This window comes from Vipera ursinii (assembly GCF_947247035.1).
Source record: "Vipera ursinii genome assembly, chromosome: 14".
NCBI classification, from domain to species: Eukaryota; Metazoa; Chordata; class Lepidosauria; order Squamata; family Viperidae; genus Vipera; species Vipera ursinii.
In genome coordinates this window covers 6,526,921-6,545,755 of record NC_139527.1, presented here as the reverse complement: position 1 = coordinate 6,545,755, position 18,835 = coordinate 6,526,921, and the positions used below count along the sequence as shown (strand labels likewise).

At 45.8% G+C, this 18,835-nt stretch overlaps 2 protein-coding genes across 4 annotated transcripts in view; both read left to right on the top strand.

Moving 5' to 3' along the window:
• Positions 1-12,672, top strand: part of GOLGA3 (golgin A3) — a 32,426-nt gene extending 19,754 nt beyond the window's left edge. The window contains exons 14-24 of the mRNA XM_083373222.1: positions 1,462-1,556; positions 2,276-2,492; positions 2,581-2,724; positions 4,332-4,529; positions 6,659-6,775; positions 7,344-7,483; positions 8,284-8,416; positions 9,368-9,490; positions 9,965-10,129; positions 10,496-10,653; positions 11,645-12,672. Coding sequence (XP_083229348.1) covers positions 1,462-1,556; positions 2,276-2,492; positions 2,581-2,724; positions 4,332-4,529; positions 6,659-6,775; positions 7,344-7,483; positions 8,284-8,416; positions 9,368-9,490; positions 9,965-10,129; positions 10,496-10,653; positions 11,645-11,852 — 1,698 coding nt within the window. The 3' untranslated portion in view covers positions 11,853-12,672. The remainder of the gene's footprint in view (positions 1-1,461; positions 1,557-2,275; positions 2,493-2,580; positions 2,725-4,331; positions 4,530-6,658; positions 6,776-7,343; positions 7,484-8,283; positions 8,417-9,367; positions 9,491-9,964; positions 10,130-10,495; positions 10,654-11,644) is intronic.
• The window catches only part of ANKLE2 (ankyrin repeat and LEM domain containing 2), a 27,903-nt gene continuing 20,892 nt past the window's right edge, over positions 11,825-18,835 (top strand). The window contains exon 1 of one of the 3 annotated variants that reach the window (XM_083373234.1): positions 11,825-11,890. Coding sequence is in view for 2 of the 3 variants with exons in the window: in XM_083373232.1 (XP_083229358.1) it covers positions 18,279-18,507 (229 nt within the window). In the remaining variant the exon portion in view is untranslated. Of the gene's footprint in view, positions 11,891-18,259; positions 18,508-18,636; positions 18,833-18,835 lie in introns of those variants that run through there. The other 2 variants (XM_083373232.1, XM_083373233.1) reach the window with 2 other exon arrangements.

Genomic DNA, 18,835 nt, shown 5'->3' with positions numbered 1-18,835 from the left:
TGGAATAGAATAGAATACGGAATGGAATGGAATGGAATAGAATAGAATAGAATAGAATATAGGATGGGATGGGATGAATAGAAATGGAATAGAATAGAATAGAATAGAATAGAATAGAATAGAATAGAATAGAATAGAATAGAATAGAATAGAATATATGAAATGGAATGGAATAGAATAGAATACGGAATGGAATAGAATTAGAATTAGAATTAGAAATAGAATAGAATAGAATAGAATAGAATAATAGAATAGAATAGAATAGAATAGAATAGAATAGAATAGAATAGAATAGAATAGAATAGAATAGATGAAAGCCAACACAGTGCTAGGCTGCATTAACAGAGGGATAGAATCAACATCACATTAATACCACTTTACAAGGCCTTGGTAAGGCCACACTTGGAACACTGCATCCAGTTTTGGTCACCACTATGTAAAAAAAATGTTGAGACTCTAGAAAGAGTGCAGAGAAGAGCAACAAAGATGAGGGGACTGGAGGTTAAAACATATCAGGAATGGTTGCTGGAACTGAGTATGTGCAGTTTAATGAAGAGAAGCACGAGGGGTGACATGATAGAAGCCTTCCAATATCTCAGGGGCTGCCCCAAAGAAGAGGGAGTCAAGCTATTCTCCAAAGCGCCTCAAGGCGGGACAAGAATGGATAGAAACTAACCAAGAAGAGAAGCAACCAGGAACTAAGTCAGAACAATTAACCAGTGGAACAACCTGCCTCCAGATGTTGTGGGTGCTCCAACACTGGAAGTTTTAAAGAAGAGACTGGACAACCATTTATCTGAAATGGTATAGGGTTTCCTGCCTGAGCAGGGAGTTGGACTAGATGACCTCCAAGGTCCCTTCCAACTTTATTATTATTGTTATTAAACAGCAAAGACATTTCTCTGGTTTGCCCTCCTTTTTTTAATCATTCTTCCCCCCCCCATAATTCACATTAGAGATAGCCTCGACTTACAGCAGTTCATTTAGTGACCTTTCAAAGTTACAACGGCGCTGAAAAAAAACTGACTTACGACCATTTTTCACACTTAAATGGTTGTTGTAACATCCCCCTCGGTCACATCAAAATTCAGCCGCTCGGCGGTTAACTCATTTTTGGGGGGGAGGTAAAATTTTTATTGATTTTTTCCCCATACAGTTCAGTAGTACTTATTCAACGGGTTGTCTGAGTTTTATCATTCACTAATACAATTTTAATTCCTAATCCTTTATTCTTTTCTCCAGCCATTGGTAAAACAAGTCTGTTTCTTCTTTTTTCTTTCAGCCTCATAGTCAGTCTGCCCATTTCTGCCCATTCTAATATTTTGTTTCATTATTTCTTCCTCTGACGGTCATTCTTCCTTTTTCCCCAATATTGTGCAAATATGATTCTTGCCGCTGTGTAAAATCAAACGTATACTTTGCTTATCCATTTTTCTTGGCTGCTTTCTCCGAATTTCCCAGTCTTTGCGGTTTGACCAAGGACAGATGTCGGCTCTTGTCAAAGTAAACGAAGACTTACAAAGACAGGTGGATGCAATGCAACAGGAAACAAAGATGTGAGTTTGGATTAGTTTAGCTGACTCTTAACACGTTACCTGTATCCGTTCTTAAGTAGTCTGTTCCCCCCCCCTCGCTGGACTGTTACAACCTGGTGGGCGAAATGAGGCACGTCAGATAATATCGTGGGAATTCTGCCGTAAGAATTGCACGTTGTACACACCCTCGTCAGTTGGCGTGCTCTTGTGACTTTGCGCTTTGCAACCTTGCCACTTAGTGGCAGAGCTCCCTGTCCCAAGCACCATTGTTAACCACGGGCTACCGGTGGTCCTCTACTTACAGCAGGACTCGTGACTCCATTTACTGGAACTAGAGGAACTTTTACTGAAAAGGCTGCAGCAAAGTCAGGCGGAATCTGGTGTTCCCGTGCAAAATACAAAGCTGTTCCTTCCAACCCTCCAAGCCCTCTCCCCCTCCCCATGACCAGTTCCCCCCTCCCCCTCCACCCCCCAGCCAGCCAACGTGAAGCCGGTATGCTGTTTTGAGAAACTTTGAAATTTTGGCACTCCTGTTGGAAGTCCCGGGGCGCTTCCGAGTTGAAAGGATTAGCTGGCTCCTTTCATGTTCCTGATAGGAGCTGGAGCAAAGGACGGGAGCTTACGCCATCCCAGGGCAGCCCTCAGGTCTCAAACGCGGGCTTGATGCTTGTCAACCAGCATCCACCACGCAAGCCAGCCTGCTCCGTGACTGACTGTTTTCTGTTTGGTTCACTGCGCAGGGCCATTACCGAACAGAAGCAGAAAATGAACAGGTTGGGTTCTGACCTGAACACAGCCCAGAAGGAGATGAAAGCCAAGCACAAAGCTTATGAGAATGCCGTTGGGGTCCTTAGTCGGCGTCTGCAGGAGGCCCTTGCTGCCAAGGAGTCGGCTGAAGCCGAACTGAATGAACTCAAGGCGCAGATCTCCGAGGGTGAAAATAACCAAGCTAGCCTAGTAAGCCAACCTCACTTCCTTTTATCTTCTAAGATCTGTGCCCTCGTTTGAGCAGGGACACTAACCCAGATGTGGCTTTGGCCTTCAGGAGAGGATCCGGATGCTGGAGGCGGAACTGCAGTCTCTAACCCACAGTAAGATGGTCCTCGAGAAGGAGCTTCAAGAAGTCATCTCCCTCACCAGCCAGGAACTGGAAGAATACCGAGAGAAAGTCCTGGAGCTTGAAGACGAGGTAAGGTCTTCTTGGGTTGCTCCGCCATCTTGCATAGACATAACCAAGCCATAGTGTCCCCCCCCCCCGCTGGAGGCAAACTGGTTTGACTCCACAATCTATAGCAGGGGTCTTCAAACTTGGCCCTTTGATGACTTGTGGACTTCAACTCCTAGAATTTCTCAGCCAGGCACGCAGGTGGAGGAATTCTGGGAGTTGAAGTCCACAAAGTCATCAAAGGCACGCTGGCGGAGGAATTCTGGGAGTTGAGGTCCACAAAGTCATGAAAGGGCCAAGTTTGAAGACCCCTGATCTATCGTGTGGGTTGTTTAGTTGGTTTCTTCAGTTGGATATAACCAAAGGGCTGCTCGAAATCCCCTTGAATCCCCCTGCTTGGTTCTTGATAATAACTGTAATGCGTGAATGTGAACACATTTGGCATTTTCCACCCGCCATGTTCAATTTGAACCGTTTAACCCCAGCTGTTAGGGGCTAGCTGTTAGGGGCAAGCAGTCAACTCTAAGCTGAGTTAGGTAGAAAACTGCGAGGTCCTTGGTGCTCTCCGAGCTTTTTTGTTTTCTTGCAGACGTTTGATTACCAAACTAGGTAACATCATCAATGCTAGAAAAGAATGGGGGGAGGAGGACTGTGGGGTCCTTGGTGCTCTCTGAGCTGGGTTGTTTTCTTGCAAACGTTTCATGACCATACTGTGTAACATCATCAGTGCTAGAAGGAAGTGGTGTTTGTGGTCCTTGGTGCCCTCTGAGCTTTGTTGTTTCTTTGCAGACATTTCATTACTCAAACGAGGTAACATCATCAGTGCTAGAAGGAAGTGGAAATTATGGAGGGAGGGAGGAAGGAAGAAAAGGAAGGAAGGAAGGAAGGAAGGAAGGAAGGAAGGAAGGAAGGAAGGAAGGAAGGACTATGAGGTCCTTGGGGGTCTCTGAGTTGGGTTGTTTTCTTGCGAACGTTTCATGACCATACTATGTAACATCATCAGTGCTAGACGGGAGTGGTGTTTGTGGTCCTTGGTGTCCTCTGAGGGAGGACGGAAGGAAGGAAGGAAGGAAGGAAGGAAGGAAGGAAGGAAGGAAGGAAGGAAGGAAGGAAGGAAGGAAGGAAGGACGGACTATGGGGTCCTTGGTGCTCTGTGAGTTGGGTTGTTTTCTTGCAAACGTTTCATGACCATACTATGTAACATCATCAGTGCTAGACGGGAGTGGTGTTTGTGGTCCTTGGTGTCCTCTGAGCTTTGCTGTTTCCTTGCAGACGTTTCGCTACTCAACTAGGTAGCATCCTCAGTGCTAGAAGGGTGTTGGGTTTATTTATATGTGAGAGGTTGCCCTGTCCGATCAAAAAAAGTCAAGTATCTCCAAAAGAGTCTGAGAAGAGAAAAGAAACGGGTCCCTCGGAATCATTCGCCGAGCTTGTCCCTCTCTTCTTTCTTCCCAATTTAAATGTAGTCTCTCGCCATCCCAACTTGGTTTTGGCCCAAGCCTTGGGGTGACGCCGAGATGCCCCTGAGAGAGGTCTTCAGGGAAAGAGGTCAGTATTTGTTTTCCTTCCTGAGGATGCAGTGCGGTGTCTTTAATGGGGGGGGTGTGGAAATTGTTTGTGTGGCCACACAGCTTCAAGAAGCAAGAGGCTTCGGGAGGAAGATCAAACGGCTGGAAGAGGCCAACAAGAAGCTTTCCCTTGAACTGGAACACGAGCGTGGAAAGCTCACTGGCCTCGGCCAGTCCAACGCAGCCCTGCGCGAGCACAACCGCATCCTTGAAGCAGCTCTGGCCAAGAGAGAGGCGGATTTGGTGCAGTTGAATCTTCAGGTAATCTCCTCCTCCTCCTCCTCCTCCTCCTCCTCCTCCTCTTCTTTCTCGTTCTCCTGCTCTGCTCCTCCTTTTCCTTCTCCTCTTCTTCCTCTTTCTCCTCCTGCTGTGCTCCTACTTCTCCTTCTGTTCCTTCCCCTCCTCCCCCTCTTTTTCTTCTCCTTCTCTTCATTCTTTCTCCTCCTCTTTCTCTTTCTCCTTCTCCTCCTCCTCCTCCTCTTCTTTCTCGTTCTCCTTTCCTCCTGCTCTCCTCCTCTTCCTCCTTTCTTGTTCTTCTCTTCCTGCTCTGCTCCTCCTTTTCTTTCTCCTCTTTCTCTTTCTCCTTCTACTTTTTTTCCTCCTTCTCTTTCTCTTTTTCCTCCTCCTCCTCGCCCCCCCAGTCTACTTTTCCCTAGGGGTGAACATGCTAGACCAGGGGTGTCAAACTCAATTTCATTGAGGGCTGCATCAGCATTGCGGTTGCCCTCAAGGGGCCGGGTGGGTGTGGCCAGGGTAGGTGTGGCCTACTGGGTGGGCGTGGCTAGAGTGCATATGGCCTACTGGGTGGTCGTGGCCAGCTCTACATCGTTCACATCAAGGGTGCCTATGGGGGCCTGGGCAGGAGTGGGACAGATCTGGGGGTCTCTTGAGGAAGGAGGGTCTCTGGGCCAGGGCCAAGGCAGTGGGGGCCGTTCCCTCATTGTTTCCAGGATGGCTTCGCGGGCCGCATGAAACCACTTCACGGGCCGCATCCGGCCCCCGGGCCTTGTGTTTGACATGTCTGTGCTAGACCATTCCTAGGTCTGCAATGGTTCTAAGAAAGCACAGGTAGCCCTTGACTTATGACCACAATTGATCCCAAAATTTCTGTCGCTGAGCGAGACCTTTGCTGAGTGAGCTTTGCCCCATTTGACGAACTTCCTTGCCCCAGTTATTAAGCAAATCGCTGCAGCCGTTAACTTAGCAGCACGGTTGTTAAGTGAATCTGGCTTCCCCCATGGATTTTGCTGGTCAGACGGTCACGAAAGGTGATCACGCGACCCCAGGACACTGCAACCGTCATAAACATGAGCCACTTGCCAAATGCCCGAATTTTGACCACATGACCACGGAGATACTGCAGCGGCCGTAAGTGTCAAACGGTCACAAGTCACTTTTTCCGGTGACGTTGTAACTTTGAACGGTCACTAAAAAAACTCTTTTAAGTCAAGGACTCTGTATCGTGAGAGGCTGCATTCTTAATCTGATGGTGGCTCCATCGGACCTCATACTGCTGCTGCCCAAGCGGATGATTTCCATATGTTTTAGATCGGTGCTCCTCAACCGTGGCAAGGTTGAGATGTGTGGACTTCCAACTTCCCAGAATTCCCCAGCCGACCATGAATCGTAGTCCATACATCTTAACCTCACCCAGGTTGAGACACACCACTCCTTTCGACCGTGGCTCCCCCAACGCTCATCCAGCATCTCTCCAGCCCCGAGGCACACTAATTGTCCAGCACTGTTGTGATTCAGTGTCAGCCTGTGCTCCCATCAGCTGAGTCCGAAGAATCTGAGGAGGAGGAGCAGGAGGAGGGGTTTGGAGAGCCTTTGGTGTCCGAGGGAGGCTCTGATGCATTGCAGGACTCTCAGCCTGGCCCCTCCAGTCATGTTCCTCATGAGGCTCAGCTGTGTGAGGAGGAGGTGTCGGACTCAGAGGAGTCACAGCTGAATCTGTTCAGAGACGCTAGAAGCAGAAGGCAATCCAGCAGAGCAGAGCAGAGAAAATCAATGAGGCAACTCAGTGAGAGGAGGAGAAGGCATTGAGAAGCCACACCTTGGGACTGATAATAAATGGGGAAGGTGTGGGCAGGGCTGGTTGCTGAAGGAGACTGGAGACATTCTAAGGGAATCCTGGTCTGTTCTTGCTACTTCTCTTTAACTCTTGTTTGTTGGCTCTTGTTTGATATTTCGATTCATTTATGGAAGGAAATATTCTGTTGCTTTTTTGTTGGAACTGTAAATAAATTTGGGTTGGGTTTTTTCCATCCTATTGACTGTAAAAAGGGCCGGTCGTAGGCTGGAACAGAACAAACACGCTAATTGAAATAATCAACCAAATGCAGAAATGGAGGCTGCATTCTCTTGTGTCCTGACCTTCCCACCTCCAGGTCCAGGCGGTTCTGAGGAGTAAAGAGGAGGAAGATCAAAAGATGAAGCAGCTGATTCAGACTTTGCAAGTGGCTTTGGAGAAAGAGAGGGCCAACGTCCTAAGCCTTAAGGAACAGGTACGGTCCTGGCTGAACTTGGTTAAGGGCTCTTTGCGGGCATGGGCAGGAGGTCGAGGTTGTATACTGTCTCAATGAGCATCTTTGCCCGGAGTTACTCTGAACATTGCCAGAATTTAAGACTTGGAAATGCGGTGTTCCCAGGGAGAGGAGGAAAGAAGCAGCTTTAGATGCGTCTGTCTTCCCGCCGGCCTTATCAGGTAGACCAGGCAGGGAACACAACCAGATAAACTTTATTGTAAAGCTACCTTGAGAGAATCTGACCAGGTTTGAAAGTACAATTCTCCCACTGTCTCCTTGATCGCCTGAGAAACTAAGGTAGAGCCTTTCTCAGTCTTTTGCCCCACCCATTATGCAACCTATTATGGTCTCTTATCTGACCATTTCCTAAGCAACATCTCTCTTAGAAGTCCACCCCCATCGTCCTACAAATGAGTTGGACTTTGGCTCCCAGAATTCCTTGCCGACACAGCTTTAAGTCTTCTGGTGTGGGAGCTGAAGCCTGACGCATCTGTAGGATAAAGGCTACCTGTTGCCAGTGTGGTAATGGTGCGACGTGCCGTGACAGGTTGCAACGTCAAAAGCGGAGTTGGCACACAGCCGTCGGCATTACAAAGCTGCCGCCCTGGAACTTGGCGAGGTCAAGCGAGAGCTGCAAGGGAAAGAAATTCTCATCCAGGCCCTCCAGGCCGAAGTCGACAAGTTGCAGTGAGTGTTTAAACCAAAGGGAAACAGTGATGTTCCTAAGGCTGTAGGCAGTTGGCTGCCTTAGTCGTGTGCGAACTGTGCAAATGAGGGGAGGGAACTTTGTGTACCTGGGACAACGAGCTAGAGAGGCAACCTAGAGAAGGACTGGCAGAAGCTGGGCGGGTGGAGTCAAAAGAGGTACCAGCCTGGAATCCCGACGTAGCCACAAGCGAATTAAGTCCAACCTTTTCTTGAGTGCCATTGACCCATATCTAAGTTCTAGCAGGTGCTAACTGCGACTTGAGAAGAATCCTGTGTCTCATGTAGCAACATAAATTTCGGGCTGAGTTGTCATAAATCGGGATCACCTGTAGTCCTTCTTCAATAATGCTGTTGGTCTGTAGTGTCTGAGGTTGTGGGCCTTCTCAAGGTGATGTGAGTCTCTGTCAACCATCCCAAATGAAACTCCGGGGACATTATTTTACCAAGAGTATAACTTTATTGATAGGTCCATGCAGGGCACAGAAGAAGCGAAGCCAGCTCTGAAGTTTTTGTGCGAAAAACTGCATAATTAATTTCCCCATTTGAGCCACCCCTTGTCCAACAATCCAGCAGGTTCTTCATGTTTGGGGGAAACAGTCTGCTGGGCCTTGATGTCTTGAGCGTTTGTCAGGCTGGAAACGGCTTACATAATTTCCTCACCTCCCTCTCAGCTCCCAATACATTCCAAGCATTCCCCTCCCCCCTCCCTTCGTTTCTGTTGTCAAGGTATGTGTAGAGGTGCATTACAAGTCAACCTGGACACATACACTCTCTTCTAGGGCAGAAGACGGAGCGCACTCCGAGGACGTTTCTCAGATCCAGCGAGACCTTGTAGATGCTCGGTCCCAACTTCAGCTTCTGCAGAAGCAGCTGGATGACCAACTTGGCAAGCAGCCGGCAGAAAATCAAGAGGTGAAATCTTGGCCTTTGGCCGTTCCTTTCCTCCTGGGTGTGCCGAAGGAACACAGTAGAAGAATACCCAACACCGATGAAAAGGAAATTGGGTGGAAGGCGGGGGAAAAAATTGTTACGAATCGGTGAAGAATCCATGGTGCAGCTGCATTGGAAATGTTCAGTGTGTTCTGAAAAAGGCATATCAGAGCTGGGAAAACCAAAATAATAGAAGAAGGGCAGCCTGTAATTGTTAAATGTTTCCTTTTCAGCGTAAAGATTACAAGTTTGGATTTTTAACCGAGGCGGGGGAAAGACAAAAGAATTGCGAAGCGTTTTGTTTGCATTGTTTTGTTTGCATTGCACTATTATAGCCCATCAGTGCTTGGAATCTGAATGCAGGGGGTCTATTTGCGCTGCCCCGTGTAATATGCAATAAAATTATAGCTCTGCCTGCCTCCTGGCTCTGTTGGCACTCCCAAAGTTTGTGTCAGGCTTCAAAAACTAAGAAAGAGACACAGAGTTACTTCTGAGCAGTGTCCTTTATTGATCCTCGCTTGTAGACAGAATCTTGCCAAACTCAAGCAAACTACTTACATCATTGAAGATATACCCTGAGAACTTCTACAAATGAGCTATGTCGGCCCTCTGCCTCCCAGCCAAACTATCTCAACTTTGCTGTCTCTTGGTCCTCTGGAATGCAGCCCCCTTCCCTGCTGGGAATCCAGACTGCATTCCACCACACCTTGAAATTACTTCCTGGAGAGAAAGGGCCTTCAGTGCTTTTGAGGCAGGATTGGTGGGTGGATAGTTCAAAGTCTTGAACGTTGTTCCTTTGGGATTCCTTAATGGATGATTGACAGCCCGCTTTGAAATGTACTTTGCTTCCCGCTAAACGAAAGCCTGTCGACCTCTGAGGCTGTGAGACAGGAAGCTTGCCGTGTTTTTGAGCTGCCTGTTTGTCCCTTGCAGCTGGAAGACCTCAAATGGGAGGTTGAGCAGAAAGAGAGAGAGTTCCAAGCTCTGAAGCAACAGCTGGACTTGACTGAGCAGCGCAGTCAGAAGGAGCTGGAAGGTGTGCAGCTAGTCCTCCAGGTATTTCTACTGGCTCCTACAGATGTTTCCCCTCCTAGGCAAGTCATTGTGAGAGAATTAAAGAGGCAAAATAGGATTCCGAGCGAATAAAAAAATAAGATCAGAGATGTTCCAGGCCTGAATTCAGATTCAGACTTAAGTAAGGCTGCTTTTCTGGAATCATTCTCTTTGGCAGTAAAGGTTCACACATCACACTGAGCTAAGACGTGGTTTATCTGGCCTTGGGTTCAGTGTATCGTGTGAAGCCAGTTACCGTAATTGAAAAACCACTGCTTATTGCTTGGTGTGTTGTGTAGACCCCATTGTGATGTGGTCAACCCATCCTGGTGGACTCAGATACTGCCTTAATACAAGGACGCGAGCTCGGCCAGTTTTCTCCCGAGTAGACAGGATAAACTTGTGCTCGAATTGGACTTATTTCTCTGCGGTGATCATTGCTTACTGTTTCTTGGCTAAACCATTCTTCCAATCTAGAATGTCAAGATGGAATTGGAGATGGTTCGGGATGATTTGTCCCTAACCCAGAAAGATAAGTTCATGCTACAAGCAAAAGTGTCCGAACTGAAGAATAGCATCAAGACGCTGCTCCAGCAGAACCAGCAGCTGAAGCTGGATTTAAAACAGGGGAAAATGAAAAAGGTATCTTGAGAAAGGTGGATTGTTCCTCTGTTGTTGTTTTTTTACACCACAGCTGTCTCGCTAGCCCTGATCCCAAGCTTGGTCATAAATATGAGTCAGTTGCCAAGCGTCTGTGAATTTTGATCACACGACTTTGGGAATGCTGCAAGTGATCGTAATCGTGCAAAACGGTCATAACAGGTCACTTTTTCCAGCGATGTTGTAACTTCAAACGGCAGCTAAATAAACTGTTGTAAGTCAAGGACTACCTGCATTGGGGTGCCTGGGGCTTGGGAGCCAAGACGTAAGGCTTCTAAGTTCTCCACTGTTGACTGCAAACCGGAAAATAAATTGGTCGTTCATGGGCTTTTGTTTTCTTTTGAAAAGAAAAAACTCAAGGGAGAGACCAGCTCAAATCCGGTGACCCCAGTGAAGGTCCCTGATTGTCCAGTCCCTGCTGCGTTGCTAGAAGAGCTGTTGAAACCCTCATCAGCTGTGAGTAAAGAGCCACTGAGGAACCTCAACAGCTGCCTCCAGCAACTCCGGTGAGTCAGGTTTTTCTGTCTTTTTCAACTCCTATTCTCATCAGCTCAAGGTGGACCCAGCCTTCCATCCTTCAGAGGTCGATAACATGAGGACCCAGATTGTTGGGGGCAATTTGCTAACTGTATAAAGTGCTTAGAGTGGACTATAACGCAATGTGAGGCGGTATATAAGTCTAAGTGCCATTGCTATTGCTATTCTGTTCTGTTCTATTATTTTTTTTTATTTTTTTTATTTTTTTTATTTTTATTGAAAAGTTTTATTTTGTTCCATTCCATTCCATTCTATTCTATTCTATTCATCCTTATTCTATTCTATTCTTCATCTTCCTTATTCTATTCTATTCTATTCTATTCTATTCTATTCTATTCTATTCTATTCTATTCTATTCTATTCTATTCTATTCATTATTCTATTCTATTCTATTCTATTCTATTCTTCATTATTCTATTCTATTCTACTCTATTCTATTCTATTCTATTCTATTCTATTCTATTCTTCATTATTCTATTCTATTCTATTCTATTCTATTCTATTCTTCATTATTCCATTCCATTCCATTCCATTCCATTCCATTCCATTCCATTCCATTCCATTCCATTCCATTCCATTCCATTCTATTCTATTCTATTCTATTCTATTCTATTCTATTCTATTCTATTCTATTCTATTCTTCATCTTCCATATTCTATTCTATTTTATTTCTATTTCTATTTCTATTTCTATTGACTCAGCCTTTCATCCTTCCATGGTCAGTAAAATGAGGACACAGATTGTTGGAGGGCAAGAGGCTGACTCTGTAAGCCGCTTAGAGAGGGCTGTAAAGCACTATGGGATGGTATACAAGTCTAAGTGCTTTTGCTAAGGCTGAGTCAACCTTGAGCCGGTCAGAATCAAACTCCAGGCTGTGGGCAGTGGGCCTTCTAACCCCTGGGGCACCACTGCTCTAAACAGTTGTTCTGTTTCTCTTCTGTGCTTCTGCTCTTCTCAAAGACAAGAGATGGACAGCCTGCAACGTCAAATGGAAGAGCACACCGTAACAGTCCATGAATCAATGTCTTCCTGGACACAGGTCGAAGGCCAGTTAACGGACCTTAGTACTAATCTCTCTGTAACTCTATTAGCCAATGAGAATCTTCCTCACAGAGACCTCCAAGATCAACAGCTCAGCACAGACATCAAGGAAGAGTTGACCCAGTGATCCCCAAAGCCCACGGATTTCCATCAGAACTGCTTTAAGTATGATTGCTTTTTTTTTTAAAAAAAAAAGTAGTACGGTATTTATCAAAACCCTATTTATATTTTGTTCTTAAACATTTTAGAGCCCTTAATCTACGGTTCGTTTTAGTGCAGAGGGAGGCAAGAATGGAAAGCTGTGGCTTGATCAGAACTTTGTTCGTCGTACTTGCACAGAAATAGAGATGGTGGGCTGGAGCAGAGGCAAAGGACGCAAGGTTTGCTGTATTAAGCCTTTGATTCAAATTAGGATGACTGCAGAGAGAAGATAAAACAGGGTCCCGTTTAGTTCCCACTTTTTTAAAATTTGCTAAACTGGTTTGGTGACGGTTTTGGGCTTGGGAATTCCAGGACCCTTAATGGATACTTGGCAAAATCCAGTACTTTTCTTATCCCATCTTTGATCCATGCTCCACCAAAGCAAGCAACTAAATTGCTCATCTCAAAACCACAGTGAAGCCACTTCCAATGGCACCAACTGATTTGGCTCCCAAGAAAATAATTTTCCAGTAAAATATTTGGATTCCTCTTCTGACAGATGCGGTTTGCACAATTTTTGTTGTTGGTCTTTGCAGACATCTGCAGTGCAGAGTTGTGTGTGCGTTTGAGACGTTGCTCTGTTTTGGAGCATCTTATATGTATATGGATTCTTCTGTAGATTGCAAATAACCTGGGTCGGTTTTTATTTTTGTCTTATTAAGGTGACTTGTTAAGTGTTGGTGTCCTGCAAAACATGTCGGTATGGGCCTAAGAAAGCGAAAACCAGAGCTTTTTTAGATAATTAATTCACTTTTTGTGAGAGAAATGTTCTATTCTGCCTATAAAATCCTAGTTTCTTAGCTTTAATTCCATCCCCTACCCCATTTTTTCCTCCCGAGACTTAACCAGAAGCCAGAATTATTATTATTATTATTTTGCAAATGCATCTTCATTTATAATTAATCGGTTGAAACAATAGCCTTTTAAAAAATTGTTTCTCAGCAACTGACAGCTCAGAGCTGTGTACTTTTTGTTCTCTGGGTTGAATGAAGCACAGGATTTTAACCTGGCCAAATTGCGCTGCTAGGAAATAAAAGGAAGAGTGAATGGAGGACACAAATGTAGGGAGATATCATGATCTTGGCTGAAAGTTACGGGTGCTTGGCGTGTACAAGATCTTAGCAAATACAGTTGTGAAATCTGCAACTATGGGTCTCATCCTGTCTTCATGCACATCACATTACATCACATGCCCCTAACATGCCATCGATCTAATGTCCTCCATCACCTAATCCTGGTTGAGACTAATTTATGAACCTGATTGAGGACTTTTGAATCTTTAATGAGCTGCATCCTAACTGAAGATGGATCACAGCATTTAACTATCATGGCAGAAAACCTGACATGAAGAAAACAAGAAGGTAAAATAATGCTTGGAGAACAAAGTTGGATACAAAGGAAATTCAATAAAGGATAAGTGGGTCCCAGGGCTAAAGTTTAGAAGACTTCATGGATTATTAAACTCTGTTAAACATGATGGAGGGAATTTCGAAGCAGGACTAACAGATGGACACAGCCTATAAATTAAATTTCTTGTTTCAAGTCTGACCAAAGAAAGCCCCCCCCCCCAACTTTTGAGTGGTATGAATCGATTGAATGCGGAAGGATTATTTTTCCCAATATTTGTAGAAATGTCACTCTGATTTTCCTGTTAAAGCCAAGACGTTTTTTTCTCTAGGTATTCTGCTTTTTTTAAAAAAACACAGACTTTAAATAGACACTTTGTTCAACTGTTTTTTTCCAACCCGATTTTCAATATTTTTAATATTCTAAACAATGATTCTGAAAGTTCTGTGAAGCATTTTAGTGTCCCCACCCCCCCCATTTAACACATGAAGGAAAGGTTCTCTAAATGGAAAGCTTTTTTAAATTTGAGGGGAAGGAGTCTCAGTTACGCTTAACTATTTGATAAGACTAATCCACAATCATCTTCAAGACACGATCTTGAAGGCTTTATGGGTCAGTTTAGATAGGTGGTAACTTTTATTATAAAGTTGGCTTTATACTGTAAAATAGCTATGTTTTTTTTGCTGCTCATATCTGTGAAGCGTATGTACCCACTAATGTAAGCAAGAAATACTTCAGTATTTAAACACCAAAGTTAATCTTACATAATGAATTTTATATATATATATATATATATATATATATATATATATATATATATATATATATATATATATATATATATATATATATATATATATGAGGGACGCGGTGGCTCAGTGGGTTAGGACGCTGAGCTTGTCGATCAGAAGGTCGGCAGTTTGGCGGGTCGAAGCCCGAGTGCCGCGTAGCAGAGTGAGTGCCTGTTACTCGTCCCAGCTTCTGCCAACCTAGCAGTTCGAAAGCACATAAAAACGCAAGTAGAAAAATAGGGACCACTACAGTGGGAAGGTAACAGCGTTCCGTGCGCCTTTGGCGTCTAGTCATGCCAGCCACATGACCATGGAGACGTCCTCGGACAAGCGCTGGCTCTTCGGCTTTGAAACGGAGATGAGCACCGGCCCCCAGAGTCGGAAACGACTAGCACGCATGTGCGGGGGAACCTTTACCTTTACCTTTTATATATATATGATCACTTCCAAAGTTTGCTGTTCCCACTTAACTGTTTGTGTTTCACATGTTTGATTTACCCATGAAGATTGTTTTGAGCGGCTTATCACTAGTCACAGCTGAATGCAATGTACATAGTATAAAAATCAGATTATTATTATTATTTTAATATTCCTCCAACAATTTGGGGGAGGGGAAGGGACAAGAACAGGGAGAAAACCCCAAATGAAAAATCCTAAATGAAAAATCCACTTCTCCCGTTTCCCTTTTCCAGACCGTTTTATTTATAGTTCCCGCGACTTGTCATTTTATTTTTAAAGTTCCCGCGACTTGTCATTTTGACTAGGGAAAGAAGTGGGTCGTGTAAGTCTGGGCATCCGCGACCCAGCAAATTTCCTCTCCCAAAGTAGGTACCGTCATATTTTTAAAAGTGCTGTCAATTAATTCATACTTCAAGGAACCTGGGTTGGGGAGGGCTCTCCGACTGTACTTTCAGACTAGTCAATATCTATAAATGATTCAGGCCGATCCCTTTCAGCATGCTTTTGTTTTGTTTTGTTTTTAAAAAAATATTCAAAATAAATAATAGAGCCTTTACGGTTACTGCATTTTTTTTTAAAAAAAAAGTCTGTTTATTCATCCTTGGAAGGCAATGGCTAGATGTGACGGTTTTCAGTGTTTTTCTGTGTCTTAGCAGAGGATTGTTCTGAAGGCTGAAATTGTTCACAGCAATTTTCTACGGTGCAACCATATATCGTGAATGTTAATTCACCTTACAGTGGAGTATTCTGTGAATTTTTCCTTGTGCATCATCAATTTCCTTCTCCAGTCCAGCGGTGCTTGTCTCATTCTAACAGGGGGGAAATTCTTCTTGAAAGAAAATAAAAACTTTCCCAGAGAGAACCAGAGTTTTAGGAAAATGGGTTCTTCTCTATATCAAAATTGTAATTATTATTATTATTTTGGATAAGCAGCTGTACTAAGTAGCAAGGGGCCGCTGATGCTAGGTATCACCTTTACAAACCAAATTGTATCACTGACTTTTCGAGTCACGGATAACCTAATAAAAGTAGAAAGTTGCTTTAATTTAGAAAATGACTTCTGGTCCCGTTTATAATGAGGATCTATCTTAAAGTAGTGTTTTTCTCCCCCCGTGATTGAAAATGCGGAAGGCTTACCCTCTGAGATGGGAAAAAGTTTAGATTCTTAGTCACAGGAACCCTTTCTCTAACAATAGCCGCGCAGAGTATTCTTTCTGCTTTCCAAAAAGAGCATCTTATGCATATCATTTTCTCAGCAAGTGGTTTGTCTGATTCTATTTAATGAGCGGGGGGGGGGGAGAAACATGTCATCGTCATAACATGTTTGAATGAGTGTTCCAAAGGAAGAGTTAGATGTGTTTGATTAAAGATTAATAATTGTGCTTTAAAGAAAACAGGGCATGTTAATTTAAGAAAAATCTAAGATACGCTAAACATTCTTGAAAGGTTTTGTGCAATAAACTATTTTCATTAAAATAAATATATATATGTATATATATATGAGTCCATGGTGTATTTGAACTCTATAGGAGACATGTTAGTTTACGGCCATCTGTTGTCTGTGATAATTTGAGTCTGGTCATTTGTACCTTGAGTGTGGATGGTTTGGTCACTGATTCATTAATTTTTCTTTTGGACTGTCCACTGTTTTTCACATGCGTCCAGTTCTCCTTTAAATGTACATCCCATCAACTGCACAGGTAGTGACTGTTCAGAGATATAACGACACTGAAAAGTGACTTATGACCATTTTTCCCACTTTATTTTATTTTTTTTATTTTAATTCCATTTATATCCCGCCCTTCTCCAAAGACTCAGGGCGGCTTACAAGCTTAGCAATAACCTTCATTCTATGTATATGCCTGCTTATTAGGGCTTTCACACAAACCCCAAGCGGCATTATTACAAAGTCAGCTTAATTGCCCCCAACAATCTGGGTCCTCATTTTACCTACCTCGGAAGGATGGAAGGCTGAGTCAACCTTGAGCCTGGTGGGACTCGAACCTGCACTAATGGCAGGCAGCTGGTGTTACTTAAAGAGGCATCAGCCCACTGCTCCACCAGCATCCCCGTGGTCACATGATCAAAATTCAGATGCTTGGCAGTTGACTCATATTTATGACTTGCCCCGTCCAGGGATCATGTGATCCTTTTGGTGGCCTTCTGACAAGCAGTCAGTTGGGGTGGGGAGGAGCCTGATTCACTTTACAACCGTATTTCTTGAACTTCACAACGGGAGTGATTCACTTAACAGCAAGACAGGTCGTAAAAATGGAGCAAAGGTCACTGTCTCACTTAGCAATATATATTTTGGGCTCAATGGCCCAAATCGTACGTCTAGGGCAGGGGTAGGCAACCTCGGCTCTTTTATGACTCATAGACTTCAACTCCCAGAATTCCTGAGTCAGCATGGCTCAGCTTGGAAACCTCTCCATTTCCCCTCAGCATGGCTGGCTCAGGTATTCTGGGAGTTGAAGTCCACGAGTCATAAAGCGGCCTAGGCCAGGGGTAGGCAACCTCGGCTCTTTTATGACTCATGGACTTCAACTCCCAGAATTCCTGAGCCAGCCAAGCTGGCTCAGGTATTCTGGGAGTTGAAGTCCATGAGTCATAAAAGAGCCGAGGTTGCCTACCCCTGGTCTAGGGCAAGGGCGTCTTCCAAATTGGCCCTTTGATGACTTGTGGACTACAACTCCCAGAATTCCTCAGCCCTGCTCCCTTGTAGGCCAATTCTGATAGATAGAAGGGGCCTCTTTCGATGACTTATTTCCAATAACAGTGACAATAATAGTGAAAATGCCTTTGATTGCTTCTGTTTCTTTGACATAACAAGAAGTAAGATTCTGATTAAAAACAACAAAAACAGGGGAGAGATAAAATTGGCCAGAAAGTTGAACTTTAGTCAACTGAAAACTCTTTATAATTTGCAAACCATATGGTGGGGAGAAAAAAAAAAGCCAAGCGCAACGTGGCTTTGCAGAACCCTGGAGAACTTGGTTGCACTCTCCACTTCCGGTTTCTATGCGCCTATATGCCACTCATCTCTAGCCTTTTGCGTGGCAGCCTCGCCAGCTTCAATCGGAAACCGGAAGTGTGTCTCCCTGCCCCTCGAGCCGTTAGCGGGGCAACCAAGCTGTCACTTTCTCAAGGCTCCTCAACAAGATTTTTTTTTTTACTTTTTTATTACATTTATATCCCGCCCTTCTCCGAAGACTCAGGGCGGCTTACAAGCTTAGCAGTAGATCCGGACTACACTTCCCATGCTTCGCGGGGATGATGGGCTTTTATTCCCTTCACGCCGGGGAAGGCGGAACTTAGCCCTCGAATTTCGGGCAAGGGCTTCCCGTCAGGCAGCGCGCCATACGCCCGCCCCCGCGCGACGTGGCGGGCCGCGATTGGTCACCTAGGCCCCCTCAGCCATTTTTTTTGTTTTTGTTTTTGTTTTTTTTTTTTCCCCACCCCTTCAAAACTCTCAAGGGCGCCGTCGAGGCTGCGGGAACAAGCGGGGAGAAGCCGGCGCCGGGCTTCCCCACGGGCGGAAGCGAAGCGCGGCCGATAGACTTCGGCGCAGGCATTCTGGCGGGCAGCCCCGCGAGGGAAAGCGAGGGCCTGGCGGCGGCGCCGCACGCCTGCGCGAAGGCAACGCGACGACGGAAGCCGAGCGGCCGCTCACGAGGTAGCGCCCGGGGTTGTTTTCCCCCCCTCCCGCGAGGCCGCCCCGCGCCTGCGCAGTGGCGCGCTCGGCCGGGGAAGCGATGGAGCGCTGGGTGGCGGCCGGCTGGTCGGGCTGGGGCGGGTGGTGGCGGGCCGGCTGGGCCGGCTGGCCCGCCTGGGAGCTGCTGGCCGCCTGCGCCGTCATCGGCGCGCTGGGTTGGCTGCTGCGGCTGCTGGAGAGAGGCCCCAGGCCCGGCGCGACGCCTCGGTCTCCGCCGCCGCCGCCTCCCGTGGAGAGGCCTCCGCGCTGCCCCGACAGCTGCGACGGAGGTGAGAGGCCTTTCCTCGGGGTTGGGGTCGCTGCCTTTTCTCCCACAACCACCGCCCTGCCAGGTAGGCCGCTGTGAGGGGGGGGAAAGGCGTCGCCTTGGACTCCCCCGCGCCGGGGATGATGGGCCCCGTAGTCCCCCCCTGAGGGGAGGGGTTGTCTTGCCATCCACAGGTGGAGGGGGGCGGCGAGAGGTTCGCTAATCGAGCGAGAGAAAGAGAGGGGAATAAAAAAAAAAGGCTGTAGGGATGGGAGACCACCAGGTGAGGCAAGCAGAAAGGCCAGGCTGCTGCTGCTGCTGCTCCTATGACCCGAATGGGCTTTTCGGTG